Source organism: Vespa mandarinia, chromosome 11, assembly GCF_050613455.1.
Source record: "Vespa mandarinia isolate Hongniang chromosome 11, ASM5061345v1, whole genome shotgun sequence".
Lineage (NCBI taxonomy): Eukaryota > Metazoa > Arthropoda > Insecta > Hymenoptera > Vespidae > Vespa > Vespa mandarinia.
This window is the reverse complement of record NC_140820.1, coordinates 4,797,261-4,822,327: the sequence shown is the minus strand read 5'-3', so window position 1 is coordinate 4,822,327 and position 25,067 is coordinate 4,797,261. Positions and strand designations below refer to the sequence as shown.

General features: G+C 30.3%; 5 protein-coding genes and 2 non-coding genes across 11 annotated transcripts in view; 2 read left to right on the top strand and 5 right to left on the bottom strand.

Moving 5' to 3' along the window:
• Window positions 1-319, bottom strand: part of LOC118441204 (uncharacterized) — a 34,020-nt gene extending 33,701 nt beyond the window's left edge. The window contains exon 1 of the mRNA XM_085660433.1: window positions 179-319. Coding sequence (XP_085516559.1) covers window positions 179-180 — 2 coding nt within the window. The 5' untranslated portion in view covers window positions 181-319. The remainder of the gene's footprint in view (window positions 1-178) is intronic.
• Window positions 320-1,653: 1,334 nt separating this feature from the next.
• Window positions 1,654-2,610, top strand: LOC118441218 (large ribosomal subunit protein mL62). The gene is made up of 3 exons (XM_035865314.2): window positions 1,654-1,934; window positions 2,068-2,256; window positions 2,334-2,610. The coding sequence occupies exons 1-3, from the start codon at window positions 1,785-1,787 to the stop codon at window positions 2,601-2,603; spliced, it is 609 nt and encodes a 202-aa protein (XP_035721207.1). The 5' UTR covers window positions 1,654-1,784; the 3' UTR covers window positions 2,604-2,610.
• A 188-nt stretch (window positions 2,611-2,798) lies between these two features.
• Cluap1 (clusterin associated protein 1) lies at window positions 2,799-5,172 on the top strand. The gene is made up of 6 exons (XM_035865295.2): window positions 2,799-2,940; window positions 3,060-3,256; window positions 3,524-3,919; window positions 4,242-4,480; window positions 4,557-4,738; window positions 4,889-5,172. The coding sequence occupies exons 1-6, from the start codon at window positions 2,919-2,921 to the stop codon at window positions 5,167-5,169; spliced, it is 1,317 nt and encodes a 438-aa protein (XP_035721188.1). The 5' UTR covers window positions 2,799-2,918; the 3' UTR covers window positions 5,170-5,172.
• A 2,119-nt stretch (window positions 5,173-7,291) lies between these two features.
• Window positions 7,292-15,495, bottom strand: LOC118441210 (uncharacterized). 2 transcript variants are annotated; one of them, XM_035865294.2, is made up of 8 exons: window positions 14,613-14,703; window positions 12,314-12,364; window positions 10,984-11,244; window positions 9,257-9,462; window positions 8,580-8,781; window positions 8,263-8,490; window positions 7,886-8,196; window positions 7,292-7,799 (listed from the first exon to the last, which is right to left on the bottom strand). In XM_035865294.2, the coding sequence occupies exons 3-8, from the start codon at window positions 11,230-11,232 to the stop codon at window positions 7,292-7,294; spliced, it is 1,704 nt and encodes a 567-aa protein (XP_035721187.1). In that variant the 5' UTR covers window positions 11,233-11,244; window positions 12,314-12,364; window positions 14,613-14,703. The 2 variants fall into 2 exon arrangements, with proteins under 2 accessions (XP_035721187.1, XP_085516561.1); XM_085660435.1 differs by lacking the exon at window positions 12,314-12,364 and having other exon boundaries at window positions 14,613-15,495.
• Window positions 15,496-15,832: 337 nt separating this feature from the next.
• Window positions 15,833-21,323, bottom strand: LOC118441209 (sodium-independent sulfate anion transporter). 4 transcript variants are annotated; one of them, XM_035865290.2, is made up of 9 exons: window positions 21,182-21,200; window positions 19,114-19,187; window positions 18,771-18,958; window positions 18,427-18,564; window positions 18,019-18,297; window positions 17,491-17,800; window positions 16,640-16,942; window positions 16,318-16,552; window positions 15,833-16,230 (listed from the first exon to the last, which is right to left on the bottom strand). In XM_035865290.2, exons 2-9 carry the CDS (start codon window positions 19,121-19,123, stop codon window positions 15,984-15,986), a joined length of 1,710 nt encoding a protein of 569 aa, XP_035721183.1. In that variant the 5' UTR covers window positions 19,124-19,187; window positions 21,182-21,200; the 3' UTR covers window positions 15,833-15,983. The 4 variants fall into 4 exon arrangements, with proteins under 4 accessions (XP_035721183.1, XP_035721181.1, XP_035721185.1 ...); XM_035865288.2 differs by lacking the exon at window positions 19,114-19,187 and having other exon boundaries at window positions 21,182-21,323; XM_035865292.2 differs by lacking the exons at window positions 19,114-19,187; window positions 21,182-21,200 and adding an exon at window positions 20,508-20,621.
• On the bottom strand, window positions 20,123-20,204 carry TRNAS-AGA (transfer RNA serine (anticodon AGA)). Its single transcript has one exon. It is a non-coding gene; the product is annotated as a tRNA-Ser (tRNA).
• Window positions 21,324-22,402: 1,079 nt separating the features above from the next.
• On the bottom strand, window positions 22,403-22,484 carry TRNAS-GCU (transfer RNA serine (anticodon GCU)). Its single transcript has one exon. It is a non-coding gene; the product is annotated as a tRNA-Ser (tRNA).
• Window positions 22,485-25,067: the final 2,583 nt, after the last annotated feature.

Here is a 25,067-nt window from a genome sequence, read left to right as displayed (position 1 = left end):
TTACCTATTCGACGACGTAAAGACGTTTTGCATGTCGCGTAAGCGTTACACGTGCCGTTATATCATGCAATCGATTATCGCGTATACTTTTATGGAAAATAACGTTAGATCGAAGCGCGCCATTCTAAGGAATGCAAATTATGTCATTAGATTTATGTAACGATAGGTAAATACTTACATAGACAAAGAATAGAGATAACGATCAACAAAAGTTAGGTACAGCCTGACAAACCAAAATGTCGATCACGTGAAACAATCCATTGTGTCAACCTATTCCATCCTTTATCATATTTTTCACCCAAAATCTTTTTAATATTATTATATCCCTCAATTGAAATCTCATTTTTGTATTGAAATTTCTTCAAACTGAAAAAAGAAAAAATGAAACAAAAAAAAAAGAAATATATATATATATATATATATATATGTGTGTATATATGTATATATGATGATCATTATTTTTATCAAAAGATATTCTACGTTTGTCACCGATAATAATAAACTTACGAAAATTTTCTTTGGTTAAATTTATTTCAGATTATTTCTGAGATCCCCGATTAACATTCCGATCGGTAAAGCAAATCGTCGATTTTTACAAGTGCAACAACCCGTGGCGTGTTGCTTGTCCTTGTCACAGTATTCCCATCGGGAAAAATGCAATCAGCCAGGAGAAGTTCGGTGTCCTTGCAGGGGATCGCTCCTCCGTTATTACCGTGATTTTCAGAATGGCTTTCTGCAATCCTTGGACGATTGCAAAACTAAAGATTGCGTCAATGGCTCGTATACGAGGAGCGTAGACGACGCGCGATCGCTTATGTAGACTCAAATTAAGAACGCTTAATCTTCTTTGTTGATTCCTAGGAAATTGATGCAAAGTACACTTCATTTGATAAATATCATTTAAACCAGGATGAGGTGAGAGGGGGAGGGAGGCAAGAGCCGAGGCGATTGTAAGCGAGGAAGGCGGCGGATGAAGAGAACGGTAAAAGTGGGGGTGCGAGGGAGAGAGGCCAAGTTATTCTATTTAAGTATTATATCGATTATTATTCTTTTTTTTTTTTATGAATTCCTTTAATATTTCTCAACTATTATCCGATTATCCGTTCTTATCGATGATGATAATAATCGAATTATTAGAATGCCAAAGTGTCGAAGTGTCCTCGTTCGTTAATCCTTTTAAAGTTTCAAAGAAAAATCATAAGTCCCCGATTGCGTGTATCTAAATATCCTTCAATATTTTTATCGGTAATCAAAGATTGCAATGCTACGTGACTTTATTGTAAATATACGAACTGTGACCGATAAAAAAAAAAAAAAAAAAAAAAAGAAAGAAGAAAAAGAATTATGTTATAGATTGATTGGAGGAAAAATTTGGTTGGATTTGTTACGACTATTTTATACGTGTTTCTTTCCTTTCTTTTTTTTTTTTTAATTATGCAAACATTCCTATTGCGTTATATGACATCATTTCTTTACAATCATTTTTTTTTAATCAAATATGTAATATATGATAATTATTTATATATATATATATATTTGTTTTATATCTACACGCAAAAAAAGAAATAAAAATAATAATACTGCGGACTAGTAGAATTTAAAAAATCGATTTACAATCGATAATTTTTCTGATGTATCGAAAGGTCGATATGTCGAAGTAAATATGTCATGGCGACTTGAGTGCTACTACACGAAGTCCATTTTTTTTATAGAAAGTAAAAAAAAATCATTTTTGTCAACAAAGTTGATATTAGTGTAATTCAAAATATTTAAATATAATTAAAATGAACATTTTCACCAGAGAATGTGTGAGGATACTTAAAACATCGAATAAAATCTATATTAATAGTGCGAAAACTTTTGCTTATAAAAGTGCAGTTTCTTTGGAAAATTTATATCCTAAAAGTAGTTTGAAATTATTTACAGCTGATTTTGTAAGTTACTTGTTAAACATTAAATTTATTATAACAGCATAATTTTTATAAAAGAATAATGTATTATAAAACACAATTTCTACAACATAACCTTATTTCTCATTCTCATCAGATGTTATGATAATATTCTCAGGTACCAGAAGATCCATCTGTTAAATTTAATGGATATATACCTATTGAGAAACTTACTATCACTTACAGTCGTAGTAGTGGTCCTGGAGGACAAAACGTAAATACTGTAAATACTAAAGTAGATTTAAGATTCAATGTAAAGGACGCTTCATGGTTATCGGATGAAATTAAGGAAAAATTATTGGAACAGGTAGATATAATGATATTAATAGTAATTTGACATGAACGATACAAGATATATGAGATGAAAATAATTTTTTTTTCTAGCAAAAAAATAAAATTAATAAAGAAGGTCATTTAATAATTAAATCTGATTTAACGAGATCTCAACAATTAAACTTAGCTGACGCTTTGGAAAAACTTAGAACATTCATAAGGAAAAGTTTGGAAGAGCCACCAAAAATGACCAAAGAAACTGCAGAGGTTATAAGAAAGAGACAACTCAAAGCAGCGAGAGAAAGAATTTTTGTAAAAAGAATACGTTCACAGATAAAACAAAACAGAACAGGTGTATCCAATAAAGAACTATATGAGTAATAGAATTCATACAAAATCTGCTTTAACATATAAAAAAAAAATGATAATAGAAACATGTAAATATGATAATAGAAATGAATAAAACAAAAATTCTTTTCTATATATGTACATATTATATAAATGTATCACACAGATGAAAAGTTGTAGTCAACGTTAGGTTAGGTTTGTAGTAATCGTCATAGTAACGAATGCCGCGTTAATGAAAACAAAACTGAATAAAATACTTACGAAATACCTCGTAAAACGATTGCGTGTGGTTAACCTCTGTCGTCGATTATTTTCCTCTCGAAAAAGAATATAAAAAGAAAAAAAAGGATGTCTTTTCGAGAATTACGCAGTATGTAAATTCACATTATTTTCAAACTAATACGTATTTTCTATCATATATATAGTATATAAAATTAAAAAGAAATATTAATAATGTATTAATAAACAATTTCATACAATATTCTATAGACTTTACAGAAACAATGAAAGTACTTGGATATCCAAGATTAATATCCATCGCGAATTTTCGCACACCGAACTTTCCTTTAGTAGCAGAAATTTTAGTCTGGCTTGTAAAAAGATTCGATTCGGATTCAGACATAACCTTCGAACACAACACCGAGGAAGAACGAATTCTTCTAATACGTAGTGTTGCCGAATTCATGGTAACTACTTAATTATTTATTCCAATTATAAATATAAAGAAATAATTATAGACAATTGTAAAATATAATACTGTAAAGAGGAATAATTGTTCGACCAATCAGATACATAGAATGACGCAACTAAACTATTTTTTCTTTTTCAAAAATTTTTTTTTAAAATATTAATCGTTACGAAAACAAATAAAATTATTGATAATTATTCTTATATATATATATATATATATATATATATGTACATTATATATTTATGATATAATAATTATACAGGCATTAAATACTAACGTGAAATTAAATACGAAAAAACTATATCAAGCGGACGGTTATGCTGTACAAGAATTATTAAAAATAACAAACCTGTTACAAGAAGCTCAAAATCATGGTAGCAAGAGCATAAATCAAAATGATAATCGTAAGATCATTGAATTCAACATATCCGACGAGATAAATGAATTAAAATCGACAAGGCAATTAGCTAGTCTTTTGACTGTGAATGGAGCAACGCTTTTTGATCTTCTTGGCCGAGAAGTTGAACTCCGTGATATTAGAAACAATAAAGCTGGTAGACAATTCGATACTGCTGAGATAGAAACTGCTCTGAAGGACGTCATAGAAAATATGAGAAAAGAGATAGAAGATACAAAGAAACAAATCGACAACGTCAAGGTATAAATATTTACATTATAAAGTAAACGTGTACGTATATGTTTACATATATACATATATATATATATGTATGTGCACTTAATTTTAGTTGATGTTTTGATTCGATTATTACCTTGTTTCAAGATGGCGTAGGTAAATAGCCCGCGAAATTTTCTTAGCATTTTTATTACTATATTTTTACGTTTTGTAATAATATTAAATTATTGTTTTTAACAAATAAATACAATCAATATATTATTATTGTTAATGACAATTAAATTTTTGTTTCCAATATTTCTCCATTTAATCTTTTATATTTAAATACTTGATTTTCTATTTAAAGGATACAGAACAAAGTCTTGACACGAGAATAGAAAGACGTCGATCAGAATTAGAAAGAAATCAAAAGAGACTACAAACTTTAAGAAAAGTTCGTCCTGCTTTCATGGAGGAGTATGAAAAACTCGAAGCCGAATTGAGAATTTTATACGACGATTATTTACAAAAATTTCGATATCTCTCGTATCTGGAACACTTGCACGAGGATGCAGCTAAGGCTGAACAGGAAAGAATTGAGAAACGGTAAGTGCGATGATGGAAAAAAATAAAAAAAAAATAAAAAAGAAAAAAGAGATTTTAATTTTTCTGAATGTTTTAGACAAGCGGAAACTAAAAGGAAGCTGGAACAACTGCGTTCGGAGGATGTAAGCTTCGAAAGCATGATCGAAGGAAATGATCTAGTATTTGGAGCAAGTCTTCAAGAATCTCGATTGACTCTTGGCGATGTTGAAAAACAAAATATGGAAAAAACTATCCAACAGGGTGCTCATACAAAAACAGGTTAAACGAATATAAGAAAAAAAAGAAGAGGAATTTTTTTTTCTTTTTCTCGATACTTCTTTTTTTTTTCTTTTTTTTGATACTTCTTTTTTTTTTACACATTCCTCGTCGTACATCAATTTTAATTAATTAAATACGATCTCATTACAGATACAGAAAAAACGTCGAGAACACAAATGTCTCAACGACGAATTTATGGCAGCATGTCTGGTCGTCAACGAGGAACGATTTTGGAATCTAATGATAGTGCTGGCTCGCTCGATAGCGACAGCGATCTACTTATCGATGGAGATCTCGATGACGACGACGACGAGGACGACGATGATCTTTTAAATTCTGTGAGAGGAACGGACATAGGAAATTTTGATCGCAAGGTTGCTCAAGATAAACGATCCGTCAGCAAGGTCGATCATTCCGACGAAGATTTTTAATTGAAAACAATTTTAATCTCGATGATTCAACAGTATCAACAGAATCGTTACTCTGATCGGTAATTTTCTTTAGCTTTATTTGGTGTGTATTATAAAAAAAAAAAAAAAGAAAAAGAAAAAAATAGAAAAAGATAAGTACCATCGTACACCTATTCCATAGATATTATATATAGCGTAGAATATAGGCAAAAAATTCGCATGATTTTCAATGATAATAATACTGATAATGATGATAGTAATAATAATAATAATAAAAAACTGATAATAATAATAGTAATGATAATAATGTCCGTTTATGATCGTTCGACGAGCAATGCATTCATTGATAATGAACAATGCCGAGATATAAATAATTAGCGATAAATCGTTATTATTCTTTTCTATAATACTCTCCTATTGGGTCTTTAATATTAAGAATTTCTAAGTACACATTGTACATACATTAACTACGTCTACGTCAGATATTGTTCCTATGGATATGCATAGGGAGTTCGTTTAAACACGTTGTGCGGATTTTGAGTGCGCTCGTTAGAAAAAAAAAGAAAAAAAAAAAGAAAGAAAGAAAGAACAGGATATTCTGAACCAAAGAAACGAGCGAAACTTATAATCTTCATGATCTATATTCACAATAATCTTTCAACGTTTGTCATTATGGTATAAAATTGATCACAATGAAACGATCAAATGAGATGATAAAAAAAAAAATTTCGAAGTACATTTGAAATATTTTTTCCTTTTTTTTTTTTTTTTTTTTTTGTTCATGATCAAATCAAAGGAATAATTGATAATTATCGAAACGAGAAAAGGACCTTGAAAATGTTGAGCTGGTGTATTGGTTTATTGCCAATGTGGTTAAAAGACCTTAGACCGAAAAAATTAGGCCATGACTAGCGAATTAACAGTCTTCTGTTAAAGGAGATATTTTTCTCTCTACAACGATATAATTCATTATCAGCAGCAACAACATCAGCAAATAGTTAACAGTAATCGAGTAATGTTCTGCGATAATAATCTTAAATGGCAGCATTTGTTGAAATAATTAATTTCATGGATATGTAAATTAATTAATAGTATAGCTCGTATGTCCAACGAAAAAATAATATTAGCTGTACGATATACGTTAAAGGCCTAATAGGCAGCAGATTATTATTGACATTTACTATCGCATATTTTGGATCATCATACTTTCTATCTAACGTACAGATAAAAATACAGTGAAAATAAAATCCAACTCGTTCGAGAACATTTTATGTACTATTATCGATACTTTTTCTAACTTTGAATATATTTACTGTATTTATTGTGCAACATTTAGAGAGGGTGAAAGTGTTATTTGAATGCAGTTTGGTTAAGCGATGACGTGTTTAACTTTCAATGCAGTCTATCGAGTAAATCTTCATTTGTTTGCTAATAATAATTTCAGAACGATAGACAGAAAGTATTGGATCCATAAAAGTAAAGAAAAAAAAAAAGAAAGTAAGAAAGAAAAAAAAGTAGAATCCTGATTGCCGCCGGTGTAAACTCGATAAAACGTTTCGAAAGCGCGCATAGAGATATAAGGAAATAAAAAAAAAATAAAAAAGGATGAAAAAAAAGCTTCAAGAACAAATAATCAAACATTAGATAATAAAATAAACGCGAGACGACGTATGGGGTGACCCGGTTTTTTTGAGTCCATGTAGAAAAATATTGTTGATCCACTTTTTACCGGATGAACACCCCTGTATGTTTAATCTCGCGAAACGAACGAATTCGAATTCTTCGATCGGACCTCGATCAACGAAGACAACGTCGATCTGGCGATATCATTCTCGGTTATCCCCAACCCAATAACTCCGATCAGTATTATCATGGATATATTTAATGAATTCTTCGAACGTGAATCCAACACGGAAGAATGAATTTTGAGCTTCCGGACGTATGTATGTAAACCAACAGAGTAAGAACGTGTATTTACGATTACCCTGATGAAATCTGATCAGACATCTCTTCCACGAAAGATTCGTCGACTTTGTTAATCGATCGATCAAGGGTTACCATAATTGTAAAAATAGGTCCTGGCGACCCTCGGCGTGCCGGTAAAATTCCTAATGTCCCATGGGACTTCAACGATAGTCTTTCGCTACCTAACTGACTTCCCCAGTGGGCTAGTTTTTATTCGTGGTGTCATTATTGGCACGGGATCCAATTCGGGCAAGGTACATTCATTACTAAGTTCCATCCAAGTTCTATCAGCATTATTTGCTAGCCTATCCCTGTATTTGTAGGCCGTTCTGTCAACCACCGAAGGTGTTTTTATGCAATCATCTCCACCAAACTCGCATACTCGATAATGATGTAATATAGCAGCGTCCAAAGGCATGTTCAATGTACCATGTCCAGGTATGAATTCCCAAACGAAATGATTGCCAGCTTCAACGACTCCCTGAGGCTTGCAAACATATTTCGATCGTTGCTTGTGCGGATGTAACTTACTTCTTCGTCTAGTTTTTCTTAACGTGATCAACCCAGCTTCGGTTGGTGTCCTGCTCATAACTACGAACGGATCATCCGCCCATTGTAAATAAAAAAATGCATTTTGAAAGGAATATGCTCCCGTTGATTTGGTATTTATACGACTGCTCATCCATCTGAAAGTAAAAAATTCGTCGAACCACTCAATTTTACATTACTTTTGATCTCCCATCCATCCACTTCCGATCGTACACGATCATACCTTATAAGATCGACTATGGTGTCATTGTGACGTGGTATGATGAACTCATCGAGATCGACAAGCGCTACGTATTCATACTTATACATGGACCGATAAAGACAATCGTTCAAAGCCGCGAAAAGTCCTTCCGTTCGTATTTCTCTCTGAGAAATCATGTCCAAACGGTGCCAAGGTAATATAGTTACCAGACCTTTATTCTCGTAATACTTGAGGGCACAATCAGCTTCGGAACCAACGGTATCGTTATAAAGAGTAACGTGAGTTGCACCAAGTAATCTGTAGAGCTCGATAAATTCTACCAATTGCAATACCTACAGAAATATATATAATCATCAATTATAACCAATTAATAATATAATCAATTCTTTATCACGTACCCGATTATAATCGTAATGCAAAGGTTTCACGCATACTGCTAATGGTTCTCTGTCCTTCAACCTATCTTCAGGTCGATTCAAAACGAGGATTCGATTGGTTGGAGACGCTCTTAATCTAGCTACGACGCTAACGGCTTCCGGTATACTGTCAGCCATGATCGATTCCTTTGGTAAAGGGCAGATAACGAAGCAGGCGCTATATTTCAAATTCCAATTTTCTCTGATCACCTGTAAATCATATCATACAGTTGAGATGAAATGAATGATTGCGAGAAATGGATAAAAGAAAAAATAAAACAAAAAAGAACGAATTGCACCTTTACTTTAGCAGCAACCGTTACCGAGGCTGTTACATTTCCACTGTTTTGTTGACGATACCAAAGTCTGCACCATACTCGTTCCGGACCTCGAGTTTTCGTTGCACTTATTACTCGTACTATCCCCTTATTAACGTTTCCAGATGCACTGTTACCAGCTACTCTATCATCGTAATATGCCGAATAAACGAAGAATTTAAATCTGTAAATGAGTTTGTCCCGTAAAATACGTAAGGTATAAGGTGTATATATATATATATATATATATAACATATGTTATATATATCTTCGAAGAGACTGATAAAGAAAAATAAAAGAATAGAGATATTGATTTAGCTGAGTAATAATAAAGATTCTTGTTTACAAACCCAAAGGATCCCCAAATACGGTTCTCAAATACCAAATCAACTAATTGATTTTTAATTTGGCCCAACTTTTTATCTTGCTTTTTTGTTTCTCAACATTCCTATACACTAGAGTTAAATTAAATTTTAAAAATGAAAAGGAATCGTTGAACGATACATCACGTATTACTGATATAACACTAATATAAATGTCACTAATAAAAGATGAAAATTATTATTTCGAGAGATATTAGGGAAAATTGTATTTAGGAAAAAACAAAAACAAAAAAAAAAAGAGAACATTTTCTCTGGTAGAGATATAATTCGACGGACCTGGTATTGGTAACTGGTAACCATTCGGCATGCGTAACCCTCAAGCTTTGGTCTAATTGCGGTAAACGAGCTTCCAAACTAGGCGGTAAGCTTGGTAGGATCCTCGGATCTGCGTGAATCGCTGCCTTCTGTCCGCCTTCCTCACCGTGAACCAATAAACCGATATGATCGTCGAAGGTACCCTTTAAGCCGACGTAGTCTTCAGCCTATGAAACGATTAAGAGATAATTCGATATTGGAACATATGACGATAATCGTTTATGTATTCGATGGGAAAGAAAAAAAAAAAGAAGAAAAGAACAAAAAAAAAAGAAGAAGAAGAAACATAAAGGAAAATAAGAAAGATAAAAAAGATGGAATAATCAAGAAATTATTATCGAATGATAGATCAACGTTGATAAAACGTAGATAAATTTTCTAACTATTTAATAAAATAGCCAATCACACATTGTCAATCTTATCTCTGTTGATTAAATTTACACGCCCACTAACCATTGAAAAATGGTCAACAATTGTTTTAAATTGAATTCTATGAAAATCTAGTTACTAATTCTATTTTAAAATCTAACGACGACAATGACTGTGACAAATAAAAAGACGTATTTTTTCCATGAGAAATAAATCATTCGATTATTTTTTTTTTTTTTTTATTATTATTATTATTTTTGTTTCTTCTTCCTTTTTAATATTACAATTGTAAACATGAAATATTGAAAAGACGATTTTTATCTAAATCTTTGTCGCAAATCAAAGTGAAGGACGAAATATTCTAGCAAGTAGTTCAGAAGGGATGAGAAATCGATGTAAAAAGAAGGGGTGATGCGAGGAGATGGAAGATAAAGTTTTTCACTTCCACTTTTTTTTATTCTTTGTAGATGAGTAAAAGAGAGAGAGAGAGAGAGAGAGACAAACAGACAGACAGAGAGAGAAAGAGAGAGAGAGAGAGAGATTGGGAGAGGAAAAAAGAGAGTGGTTCAGAAAGAGAGGCCGAGTACAAAGTTGAACCTAGGTGCTATTAGTTCGAAAGTCCTTTCTAAGCTTTCCCTCACTTCCGACAGGAAACGTTAGAGGATTACCGGCTGGTAGGATCGTTGAATAGAAAACTCGCGTTTCTCGAACTTCAAACGCGATATCTTTTCGCAGGATAGATTTCCTATATGTTGCAGAGGTAGTAGTAGTAGTAGTAGTAATAGTAGTAGTAGTAGTAGTAGTAGAAGAAAAAGTGATAAAAAAGAAAATAAAAAAAGAAGTAAAAATAAAAGAAAGAAAGAGAGAAAAGGACAAAGAAGAAGGAGCAAACTCGAAACTTTATAATTTATTCTTTAACTGCTAGGAGTTCTGTTTTGCATCTTGGAATTGCTTCTCGTTAATTAAACGGCTTTGTCAAGGAAAATATCTTCTTTATCTATCTTTTTCCCTTTTTTACGATTTTCAAATGCAATTATTTTAGATTATCTTCTCTATTAACCTAACGGTCCTACTTCTTCCTTCTTTTCCTTTTTCTTTTTCTTCATCTTTGTCTTTTCCTTCTTTTCTTTCCTTTTTCTTTTATTTTTTTTCTTTCTTTTTTTTTTCCCCACTATAATTACTTTACGAAGTGGCATTAAAAAAGTTAGATTTGTGATCTTGATTTATAAGAAAAAGAAGAAGAAGAAGAAAAAGAAAAATAAATAAATGAAAAAATCAATGAAGATATAACTACAATAAAAATTTTCAATGAAACTCACTCCGATTTCTCCGTAATCTGGACGATCTGGTGCCGCCGGCAAACGGTGTCCGTTTCTGTGACCACCTAATGCACCTGTACCGCTCAGATTTACACCGCGTCTTTCGTCGATCAGAAATATTTCTGTGAGAACGATCAAACCGAAAACTGCGAAGAACATGACTACCAGCATGAAGGACATGTTTGCCCTTTCCTTCAATATCCCGGCGTTCCCTCGACTCCCGCCGGAGCCTGATCGTCGGACACCCATGCTCGAACAGCTCTACATAAATAATACAGTTATCAGTTTAAAGAGAGAGAAAAAGAAAGAAAAAGATCAAATCAAAAAGGAAAGAAAAGGAAAGAATTCAAGGCAAAAAGAGAAAGAAAGAAAGAAAGAAAAAGAAATAATAATTAATGCATAAACAAATGTTAAGAGTTCAAAAATATACTGATGAATATTTAATTTAACTAATTTAAATATATAAAACGATGATGGTGAATTAAAAATTATTTTACGTCGAATGTAAATATATGAATACACCGAAAGTTGTCGCATAAGTAAGACCTATACAAAAATTAACGTTAAGACGGCTTGTCACGGAACAGACACGTAAAGAAAAACAACAACAATACATGATATATCTATACCAGCTAATGCCGAGTTATATTTTTTCTTTTTTTAGTACAACATCAAGAAATTTTCTTTTTCTTTTTTCTTTCTCTTTTTTTTTTTGTATAGGAAATAAACTTTTTTTTCTTTTCTCTTTCTTTTTTTTCTTTTTTTTTTTTTTTTTTTTTTTTTTTACTTTCACACAGACAATACCAGACATAATTTTTAAAGCGTTATTAAGAATATTTTTACAATAATTTTGTTTTTTTTTCTCTTTTCTAATACCGTAACGACATTCACGTATCTCTTTTTAATTTCATTGAAACATAACCAGTATGTTACGAAAGAGAAAAGTCACTATCGAGAAAATTAGTTTTCCCTGTCGAGAAATATGTATATGTACGAGCGTTCTTAAAACAGATTTCTTTAACTTGCACGTCCACCGCTCCATACAAAGTATTGATTTTCCCCTTTAAAATGCAACTGGAGTACCTTAACGTTTCTTAAGAAGTTTCTTCTATATATGTATATATGTATGTATGTAGATGTATGAATGTTCGTTCATGTATATACGTGGTAGAATAGTTCTAACATCTCGAGTTAAACTTCGAAATTGAATAAAAAGAAAAGGCTTTTTATTGGTTCTTTATTAGTTTAAAAATATGACTTCTCTATTTTATTTCTTTCTTTCTTTCCTTTCATTCGATTTTATTTTATAATATTTTAATAAAAGACATACCTAAAGGAGATCCAGAAAAATTGTTGCCAAGCATGAGGACGGTATCGTGTTCTGAAATAAATGAATAAATAAATAAATAAAGAAAGAAAGAAGGATTGTGTACGTTGAAATAAATTCGAGTTTGCTTTTTTTCCGGTTTTTTTTCTATTTTTTTTTCTTTTTTTTTTTTTCTTGAAGTTACGACTATTTTTTCACGTTACACGTACCGTAATAAAGTATTAGTAATAAAAATTTAAGTACTTTTTAAACTTGCATCAATTATTATCATATCATAGTTGAATTCACTATCGGATTTATGAATGTAATAAAGACAAATTAAATTTGATTTGATTTTGTACATATGGACGAAGACATTTTTAAACGATTTTTATTGACGACTAAAACTAATAAAATTTGAGAATTCCTAATGAGATTTAATAACTAACAATTTCCTTTATTATTTTTGTCTTATGAATTATCTATTGATGCCTAATAATACCTTTTAATAATAAGATATAATTTCTATACATTTTTATGTAACACACACACTTCTTTGTAATACTTGTTGCTGACAACTATTGATTGAAATTATATATCATGTACATTAACAATAAATATATCATATTATATTTATTATTATCCTAAGATATAATATAATGAAAGATACACTGTAATATATCATTGCTGTATACTATAAGATATAGTGTATATATGTATATGTAGTATAATATAATATGTATGATAATAATACTGTATTACAATGATATAATATAACTCAGTATATGATATTAAAAATTATGCATTACTGCATTATATTTATAATACAAATGTGTCTAGAATTAAAAAGCTTAAAGAAAATATTTTGGAAATAAACAAAACGGTCTGAACGAAAGCAAACCGATAATTAAGAAATAATCAATCGAGCCCTCGTTTCTTCTATAAAAGTTAAGTAAAAGAAAGAAGAAAAAAAAGAAAGCAAAACAAAGAAATGTTAAATGCTCAACATCATTACTTCATTTAAATTAGAATATTCGTTTAGTTCCTTTTTATTTCAAAGTAAAGTCTTGACATAAATAAAAAAAAAATCGAACGCATCCTATATTTTCTTTTAAAAGAGGGTTTAAATGTCGATACTTTCTATTACAAAACGTCAGTCTTATCATAGCTAAATTTTCCGTTATGAACACACACACACACACACACACACACACAGAGTACTTGTTCCTGACATAACGTTTTAACAACGGCACGATAAAATGTCGATTATCTTTGGCAAGCTAATAAATAGAATATTATTTTATGTAGAAAATTAAAAATAAACTCCTGGTTCGCTCAACCTCTTGACGATTGGTTATAAATAGAAAAAAAAAAGAAAAAAAAAAAAAAGAAGAGGCCGATGACTCTGATTGTTATTAGAAAAAAAAATGGATAAATAAATAAATAAAATTCACGTGGATAATGATGATATAGAAAATAAATTGAAATTTTCAAATTTTATCAACTAATTTCGAAACATCTTGATAATCTCATCTCGAGCTATATCTCGACCGGAGAGTTTCAACGAGTTTAACAGAGAAAGAAATAGAGGTGGTTAGCCTTTTGTTTGTATAATCCAGAAAGAAAAAAAAAAAAAAAAAAGAAAAAAGAAAAAACTAGTAAAAAATTACAATCTAAAGAATCGCGATTAAAAAGCACGTTAATTGTTATCGAAATAAAATGATATTGCTACGATCAGAACAGTGATTTCAAATTAAAAAAAAAAAAAAGAAAGAAAAAAGAAAAAGAAAAAAGCGCATATGTAAAATAAAATTTGTTAAAAATGAATCAACACAAATATTAATTACTTTAATTTATTCCGCTAAGACGTATCTATAAAGAAATAAATACGTCTTACATTTCCGTTTATTTTATTCTATTTATTTACAAGGACAATAATAATTCATTTTTTTTTTTTTTAAGTAAAGCTTATTATCTTTATCATTATTGTCTAAGAAGATAACGATAAAAATAATTGCACCTAAAGTATATATTTCGATCTAATCTATCTGTATAAGTATATTCATTTATTACTTCCATAATAGATAAATTAAAAATATAAAAATCTAACGTCTTAATTTAAAATAATATTAAGATAAAAGAAGCAAAAGGAAAAAGATGAAGAGAGAGAGAGAGAGAAAGAAAAAGAGAGGAAGAAAAAGAGTGAGAGAGAGAGAAAGAAAGAGAAAAAGAGAGATAGAGAGAATGGATCGACGATCTTCGAGGCGGGTTGAAAGACTCGAGAGGGTTGGACACACGTTAAGGGTGAGTGTTCGGTACTCACGTTTAAAGAGCGAAATCGTCCGAATGAAGGGCGTTCGTTTTGTACAAATGTCCTATGAGCGTCATCCTCTTTCCTCCTGTCACTGATTCCCTTCATTCTCTTTCATCGACCGTCCCTGGTGAGAGAGCGAACTACACTCTCGGTACGAATCGATGAGTGACACCCACCAACGAAGAGAAATAAAAAATGGGACGTGAGAGTGAAAGATAAAGAGAGAGAGAGAGAGAGAGGGAAAGTAAGAAGGAGAGAGAGAGAGAGAGAGAGAGAGAGATTTAAAAAATTTCTTTGTCTGATCAGCAAGTGAACCTTCTTCCTCTCTCTCTCTCTTTTTTTTTTTTGTATTAAATACAGCAAAAAAAGTAAAACACGAGAGATATTTAAAAATAGGGAAGTAAATGTTAATATAGGAAAAAAAAATACAATGGAAAACAACACGAGAAGGAAACACTGGCCACGAGTAGTCAAAGGACAATAAATAGTCCGGCCGGTTAGGATACGTTCGTTCGCTCCTTCGTCGCGGATGCGAAAGCTCTCTCTTAGGCTCTATCGGCTTCCTTGAAAGCTAGGCGCACGCTCGCAACGAATACGGACATCGATCGAAGCACCCTCTATTTAACCATTCACGTTGATTGGTCCTTTATACATAAGATGCGCGCGCCCGCTCAAATTTCACTCTACAATCGAGCGCTTGCGCATTTATGCGAATCTAACGAAAAATTCGAAACATTTTTCAGATATTTCTTTTTTCTCTTTTCTCTTCTTCTTCTTCTTCTTCTTCTTCATCCTTTTTTTTTCTTTATTTTTTTTTTTATTTATTTATTTCTTTTTTTTTTCTCACTCGAAAACATTAGACGCACGTAATTTACGTGTAATTTCGTTCATTCTTAAGTGTTCGATGTAATATGACGATGATGATGACGATGATGATTGAGATATTAATAAAAAAAAAAAAAAAAAAAAATCATTGATCAATCTCTTCATAAATATTGATTTGAATCAATGATACAATTCTACGTAAAAATTTAAGATTTTAAAGATTTAATGTTGACGTGTAAATTGTATCGATTAATTATAATATAATCATTTCTAATATATCTAATTCGTTAACTCGTGTAATCTTATCATTTGACGAATCTTTGCGTAGATATTTAACTGATGGATTATTAATTGAATCTCTGATTTGTAATCGGAATTTGACAAGATCATCGACTGATAACATATCGTTAATTTATTTCTTTATAAGTACGTCAACTCAGAGAAGTCAAACTATAGATATAATTTTTTATACTGCTAAAGATTATGCGTTCTCAATAAATAAATTAAAGGAAGAAATTAAATATTCATTTGTAATTCCTCATTCATTGTAATTCCTCAGGACATTGTATTCGTAAATATCTGAAGTATACTACCACAATTTTTAAATGATAATGTCAAAGAGGAATCGTAATTTGTCAAAATATTTTTCACTTTCTCCGACCAATTCCAAAAGATCAACTTTTGTTTTCTAGTTTCTAAATCTACGTGAAGTAGAGTAAGATTTTTGACGACTGTTGCATCGATTCTCAAAACGTTACGTCCCTCTATTATCACAGGTATACTTTCGGGACATTTATTACACCTACGTAAGAAAAACAATATTAATCTCAGTATCCTATAAATTGTCTATATATTCTAAAAATTCAAATTCAAATCTTATCTGTCTTACCATTCCAAGACTTGTTCTCTTAAATATTCCGCAGCTGGAAAACTCAACGATTGCTTGGGCAAAACGAATAGTACGGTAATATCGTTGATAACCCGTTCCTCGATCAATAGACCAGGTCTGGCCGCAAAGTAAAGAAGGTGAATAAGATTTATAACAATTCCAACTATCATACCATATTCCAAGCTAAGACCGAGACAACATATCAGTGTAACTATCAAAGGTACGAGATCGATTTCTATGAACCCAGAAATATATTAAATTGTAAATACATTATAACGTTCAATTTCTTAAATGCAATAGGTATAAAAGAAAATTCTCTTACTTTTCGTACGCCAAAGAGCTGAAAATACGTTCACTTCAAACATGTAATACATAGCAATAATTATTACAGCGGCTAAAGTGGCTTTTGGGATTAACTCGAAAATCGAAGTTAAAATACCACATGCCAGTAATACCAGAAGACCGGTTATTATACCACCCATTGGAGTTTTCACGCCAGATGCATTGTTCACCGCGGTTCTTGTAAAACTACCGGTCGTTGGCATCGACCTAACGAAACTTCCAATAACATTGCAAAGTCCAACCGCTAACATTTCTTGCGTTGCATCCAAAGTCTTTCCTTTTGCTGTAATGGAATAAAGAAAAAAAAAAGACATAATTAATTGATTGAACATAAGATTTTTTTTCTAATAATAATAAACGAAGAAAATGATAAAAAGATTAATATCTACGAATATTTCGTACAATCACTTTCGCGATAATAATTAACATTATAAAAGATTCGATGATATGCAAATCTTTCAATTGATTCCACTTAAGATAATACAATCGTGTCAAGTACGTCTCTTCCTTTGCTTCGATTATTAATTCATTTTAAAGTCGATAATACGTTCTTGGTAAGTCTATAATCCGGAACTAGGTACATACATATACATATACATAAATAATGTATATGGTAGTAAGTTTTACATTATTACTAACTTGTGATCTACTTTCTTGCTTATATCTTCATTAAGTATTTATAAGATCGCTAGATAGTGCATAAATTAATTTTAGCGCATAAAACTTGTTATGCGACGTTTTCATTCGTTTTACCTCCTCATTGTGATTTTTCGTTTTCTTTTTCTTTCGTTTTTTTTCCCCTCTTTAAATATTAAATTCAATTAAACATACCGAAAGCCTTAGCTATAGCAACACTTTCCAAAATGGCGATCAATGGTATCGATGCGATGGTACTACCGAGTTCTTGAATCAATTCAGGGAATTGATAAGTCTTGTTATTGGTGTCTATAGAAAATGGCGGCGGTTTGAAAGGCGGTAAACCTTGTGTGATATTCCCAGTAATCTTGAAAGGTTTCAGATCGTATAAAGATAAAACAAAAACCAAGAATATACCCATAATAACGACCACTGCGTTTCTAGCCAAACATATCAGCCACATTATCTTTTGGAATATAGTACCTTTTTTTTTACCAGGCAAATTCTGAATTAATTAAGAAAATCATTTTTTTATTTACTATATTAATCAACAAATTATTTATCTTATTATATAATAAGTTGAGAGTCTTTGAAATCAATTTGACGATTATGATTACATAGATAATAATGATAAGATTTATGATCTACTTGAAGTTAAAGCTCAAATTGAAATCTAATATCTTAGGATTGAATGTATTTAATAGAGATTACTCAATTACTAACCTTTAAACATACTAACAATATTATAGTTGTAACACCAAGGACAGTATCCCATAATGTGATACTATCATAGTGATTAATTATTTTATAGATCGAATCGACGAAGGAATCGCTTTTACCACTTATACCAACGAGTGTGCCTAATTGCGAAGCTGCTATGATGATCGCTGCGGCATTCGTAAAGCCGCAAATAACTGGCATGCTTATAAAATCAACTAGAAAACCAAGTTGAAATATTCCCATTGCTGTTATTATGCATCCTGATAAGAAAGATATGAGAACCTGCAAAACGGATTATAACATTTATATTAAATGTAAAACGTGTTATAATCATTTTTTTTCGTGTAGATACGAAATTATTTTATATTAAAAATGAATTATATCATTCGATGAAATACCAATTTTTCTTACAGCAATATCTTCGCCTAATGTTAGAACATGATGTTGAGATAATAACGCCATTATGGCCGTAGGGCCAACAGTCACTTCTTTTGTACTACCAAACACTAGATACACGAAACATCCCATGAAACTGCTATACAAGCCATACTGTAATTTACAAATATTATAATTACAATGATAAAAAGAAGAAAATTTAATTCTTACAAAGATATAAAGTATTAGATAAAATCCTGTTTTTCTTTTTTTTTTTTTTTTAATTATCTAACAATTAAAAATTTGTCATCTACAAAACGTTAATAAATTGCTTTCTTATTTACTCTTATCTGATTAAAAAAGAATGATAAGCAATATACCTGAGGTGGAAGAAGAGCGACCGTTGCATAAGCTATACCTTGTGGTATAACTGTTAATCCAACTGTAAATCCTGCCAAAATATCTTGCAGACATTTTCCCCAGTTATAATGTGGCAACCATTTTAAAATTGGTATCCTTCGAACAAGAATTTCTTTGGCGTTACAGCTCGAAGTGGAAGAACTTACCCCTTTGACAAACGATAAGAATCATTAAATTTGAAGGGAAAAGAAAGAAGGAATAACAAAATTCACGATAATATTCCATACACATAACGAATTGTATTTTTTAAATACATTTAGTGCACGAAACTGAAAAAAAAAAATAAAGATAATATTTACGTACACATAACCATATCTTTGTGGTGAATCAATTAAAATACCACCGCGAAATATCCTATACTTTGGTGTCAATTAAAGCTAAAAAAGAAAAAAAAAAACAAAACAAAACAAAATAAAAATAAAAACGAAAAATGTTTAAATACAGACGTCAGATAAAAATAATTAATACGAAGTTATTGTCACGAGGAACGTGAAAAGACTGAGACATCCTTAACGATTAGAAAGATATAAGCTAATAATAAGCTGCTCTTTGCTAAGAGATATTTAGATTGGATTTGAAGTGCGATAAAATGATTAATGCTCGATTACTCGCTCTTTGTCAGATAATAGCATTTCAAATCTACGACTGAAAAAGACTATAGAATGCGACAACTTGGATGATGTATCGTGAGAAAACATTTATTGTTTACTTTAAAATACTAAACATAACGTGTTTATTATTTCATATTCCACGGTCGATAAAAATCACATATAAGAAATGAAGACATAAGAGTACAATAGATATAAAAACATAAGTTGGATTTTTCTTTGAACGTCACACTCAAAGTTGCTCTTACTATATTGTTCATTAATTAATTCGATTGTAAATAATTTAACGAGTACAATATAAGAAGAAAAAGAAAAAAAGAAAAATAAATATATTCACAAGAAAAATATATATATAAAAAAGAAATATATTCACAAGAAAAAAAAAGTAAAATAAATATATATACGTATATAAATTTATTATCAACATTTAAACATATATTAATATTTTTTTAATTAAAACTAGTTTTAGATGTTGTATTAATAATTTATAATTTCGATAAATAAAAAAGTATAGTTGAATATAAAAAGCATAATTATGTTTTGTAATAAAGAAAAACATGATTGAAACGTTAAGCATTTTTTTTTCCCAATTATTTTCCATATCCCATTAAAAATATTTAATATTTAAATAAAAGAAAATATCGTGGGTGAACTCAATGCAAAGGTGAAAAAAAAATTATATCGAAAAAAAATACACACTTTTTCGCAGTCGGTAGGACTCGAACCTACGCTCCCAGAGGGAATCTGATTTCTAGTCAGACGCCTTAACCACTCGGCCACGACTGCTTATGAAGTCAAGTTGTTTTATAATTTATAACACTTCAATATAACAATTGTAATATAATTTAATTAATTAAGTATTTATATGCTTTTTCATACACAAAAAAAGTAAAATTAAAGAGTGAAAACACACGTTAGAAGAAAAAAAAAAAGAAACAATCTAACTTTTTGAAGATGAAAAGAAAAACAAATTAAATTATAAGGAAAGATTGAAAAATCATAAAAAATTATTCTATTGTTCTAACATATTCTAAGATCTTCGATCACAGGTCTTAACAGGACTAAGATCTACAGGATTGTTATATTTACCAACTTTAATATACGTGAAATCTTCTCAATCATCATCCAATTTTGTTAAATATTGTAAAAAAAGTAATGAACTCGAACGAGATTAACACTCTTAGTCGAATAATCACGTGCTCGTTTAAATCGTACGATTAATAAGAAAGATGTATTTTTATAATGATTATACAAATGAAATAATGTTTCTTATCTCGAATACGATATGAGAAAAAGAGAGAGAGAGAGAAAAAGAAATATTTGGAAAGGCCACTGTACATTGAAAAGAAACAATTTAAGAAGGCAACTGTACTGGTAAAGGAAAGATACGCTAATAATAATAAAAAAAAAATTATGAATTATCCGTGAAGCATAAATCATGCCCTGTATGATTCGTTTCGATGATTAATCATCGGATATGGAAATTAAATAAACAAAAGAGAGAGGTTTGAAACGTTATGCCGAGTCTGATATGATTATTCGAAAAATGCAAGATGATACAAAACGCGATATCCAATTATCATAGACAACTAATCATTCTCGCTATCATATATCAGATTTTCTATAAGATATTAATGCAATACTGCAATAAGAGGAAGTTTCTATTATACCGGAAATGCATATGATCTATACACACATATGTGTATACATATAATGTGTGTGTGTGTATATATATATATATATACGATAATCGAAAAACTTACTAGGTGTTAACAATGGCGTTCTTTCATAAACGTTTTCTCTGAGAAATGACATAGCGTGAAATTGTTAGGCACTACTGAACAGCAAGCGAACATATCAGTAGAAATATTGCAACATGAGTAGAAAAGAGTTTATCCGTCGATAAGACAGAATGTGAACTAGTTTTATCATATCATAACATTCGGCGCTTGGTCAGTGTTTTCATACATTTGTACGAATGCATAGAAAGAAAAAGATACGTCACTAGATTTAATGTATTAGTCATTTCATTGCTCAACTTTTAAACTTTATATTTAATCGTTGTTATTACTATATGTATAAAAATCAATCATTATATCTTTGAAGTCTCATCAAGGAAGATATTACGTTTTATATGTATGTACGTATGTACGTATATACTTTTCGACATAAAACTATCGATAAAGATTGACGTAAAAGCGGAAAACCCGTATAAACTTAACATTTAATTATTCCCACGCTACGTTATTACTTATATTTATAGTTACTTATATTTTCCCAGATTAAGGATGAGAAAGCTAAGGTCGCAACAACTAACGTCATTTCTTTTTCTCTTCGTCTTTCAAGACAAAGAATGCTATCGTGCGAAAAGACCATGAGAACGAAAAATTACATTCTGAAAGACAGAAAGCACATTCCAGAGTTGCATAATCAGCTATGTAATGTATACATGCATAGAACCTCGTTAGAAATATCCGTTTCACTCAGACATTACGAATAAATATGTCTTAGAGATAAGTAAATTAACATAAAATACAAAAGATCTTGGAATAATTTAGATAAAACTATGCACAAAAAAAAAATAAATTTTAAAAACATAGACTTACTTTATTACAACGATATATATCTTCGAATCTTCAAAAATCGTATCACGTGTGCACACTTGCTTTTTTTTTTAATCGGTAAACTGTGTCGATAAAAGAGAGAGAGAGACGATCGATCATGCGTAAAAACGATATCTACTTTATCCACGCGTAACCGCAGATATAAACCCCCGTATGAGTTTCCTACCTTATCGATAGGAACGGATTTACCATATGTCGATAATGATTATCGATGAAAACTTCCTTACGTTAATATATTCTGTCTCTCTCTTTCGGAAATTTTATATAACAGCGAACTACTTTTATGGAATTCCGGCGGGAAAGACTATATATCAATTTAAACATATTTTGAGCGAAAACACCTAGGAACAAAAAGCGGATCGACGAGGATGGGATTCGAACCCACGCGTGCAGAGCACATTGGATTAGCAGTCCAACGCCTTAACCACTCGGCCACCTCGTCGCTGTTTTACGAAGACTCGTCTTCAAGTAACCTCTTCAATTATTAATTTTTAATAAAATAATTTTTTTTTCTTTTCTTCTTTACTTTTTCTCTTCTTCAAAACTTTATATTATGAATTAATTTCCAGAGTTTCGATCTAAAAAAAAAAAAAGAAAAAAAAAGAAAAGAAAAAAGAAATAATAATAATAATAACAATAACGATAATGATAATATCTCAATACGATGGATCATCCATCGTATAAATAATAATAAAGATGTTTGTCCAAATAACTACTTTATTAGAATAATCCTACGAAATTCAATTTTTAATTCAACGACATAATTGCATTCTAACGATATCTCATTTGTTATTATATGACGTAATATTAATTCAAAAAAGGATTCTTTTTCTTTTTTTATTCTGGCTCAAGTATAATTATGAGGGAAAGTATGAACAGTTAAAAGAAAATGCATATAATGACTAAAGAATTCTAAACGGATAATTTTACGGTACTTTCCAACGAATGGCACTTATCATCTAATTTTTCCTGTTAGTTTTGCCGGTAAAATCCAAATTAGTTATAGACATGACTATTTTTCCTTTTTTTTTTATAAGGATATATCGTTAAATGACGACGATGCAATCGTACTTTATTCTTAATCGCCATAAAAGTCTCATCATTGTTTATCGTGATCACATTATGTCAGTAATAAATGAGTTTTTCTTCAATTGTAAACCAAAAAAAAAAAAAGATAGAGAATAAAAGAAATAGAAATGGAAGAAAAAACAGCTCCTATTATCGTGAATACTCTTACGTAGTAGCATGAAGATCGTTAATTTCATGCTAATTCGATCCCTATCGATAGGAATTCAAGGAAATCATTAATGATTTTACCGTAAATGCGAAATCGGCAATATTTTTTTCAACAAAAATTTGCCTCGGCTATTGTATCGCCGCCGAAATGAAAACAAAAAATGGATCTCTTTTACGAACGATCGTCGGCGTGTAACGATTGCAATTTGCGCGAATTCCATTCGTAATGTGCTACTCGTAAGCGATCGGTCGTATGATGTAACAAAAACCGGAAGTTAACGTAAGATAACAATTGGAGTTACGCCAGAAAAAAAGGAGGGAAAAAAAAAGAAAAAAGAAGTTCCTTTTGCTTCTACCTCTCTTCTCTGTCGAACGAACGTATGGAAATAACAAAGTATCGTTCGAAAGCATGTTCTTTATGTTATTTCATAATATTATGTTGGTAAATATTATTCAATACTTGTATCAAGGATATTCTAATTATCGATGAATAAATTGTTTCTTTGCTCGAGATTAATTTGAAATGTTTATAGCGTTTTGTTATCGACAAGAAACGTTCTAAATCATTTTTATCTCTAGCTTTTTTCCCCTTTTTTTGTATTTTTCAGAAATGTAATCTCTTTTATTTTATACATATATATATATATATATATATATATATATATTTCCCCTTAATTCTATTGTATTTTTAACGTCGTTAAAAATATAATAGAATCAACAGTCTGGCTATTGGCGACATAATACTTTTCCTTATTTCTATGTATCTAATCATTTATGATATATACATGTATATATGTATATGTGTACATATATATATATATATTTTATATATATAAGAAGTAAATAAAAAAATAAATAAATATAAATATATATATATATATGTATATATACAGTACATGTATATAAAAATAAAGTACATTATTGCGTTTAGAAACAAGTGAGTTAAATGCCCGCATAGAAGATAGCGAATTTCTTAGCAGCGATATTCTAAACAGGTGTCTATGTGTGTTAATGGTGGGGAACCGTTCTTCTTTTTTTGGGGTGGAGGGGAACTGGTTTTAAAAAGAACACTATATGCTCCGTATGGTTAACCAAGAACTGCGCAGCATTTCGTTCTTTCCTAATACGATCTAATCCGCTTTGAATAGCTTGAAAGTTTGGTATATAATCCTCCGAAGAACTATTACTTATTAGCTTTATTACAGATCGATTGACGTTAAGTATGTTGGTAAAAAAAAGAAAAAAAAAAAAAAAAAGATAAAAAAAAATATAAAAAGAAAGTAAAGGAGTTACCTAATAGAAAAATTCAAAAGTCGTATATATTTCATTTGAACAACTCAAATATACGAATGACTCGTAACAATATATTTTCCTTTTTTTATCACTGACCATTAATAACCATGTTATATTCGTTCAAACCTTTGTTCTTTTTCATTTTTATTAAATAATATTCTTGCTAATGTGACAAATGAAATATGATAATGAATAGAAGAGGAAAAAAAAATGAAAAATATATATAATAAATACATTCGTCCAAACGTTGATTCCGATGTTTTACGAGAAAAAAATGAAAAACGATATCAATCTTGATTTATTTTGTTATATATTTAGCATTCAAGCTGCGACATATTATTTCATCATCTTAACACGTGCAACTTGAATGTGTATTTGTCTTATTTCTTTTTTTCTTTTCTTTTTTTTTTCTTCTCTTTTCTTTTTTTTTTTTTTTTTTCTTCTTATATCTATGTATAATTCTTCAACTTGTTCTCCTCTTTTTCCACTAAAATTA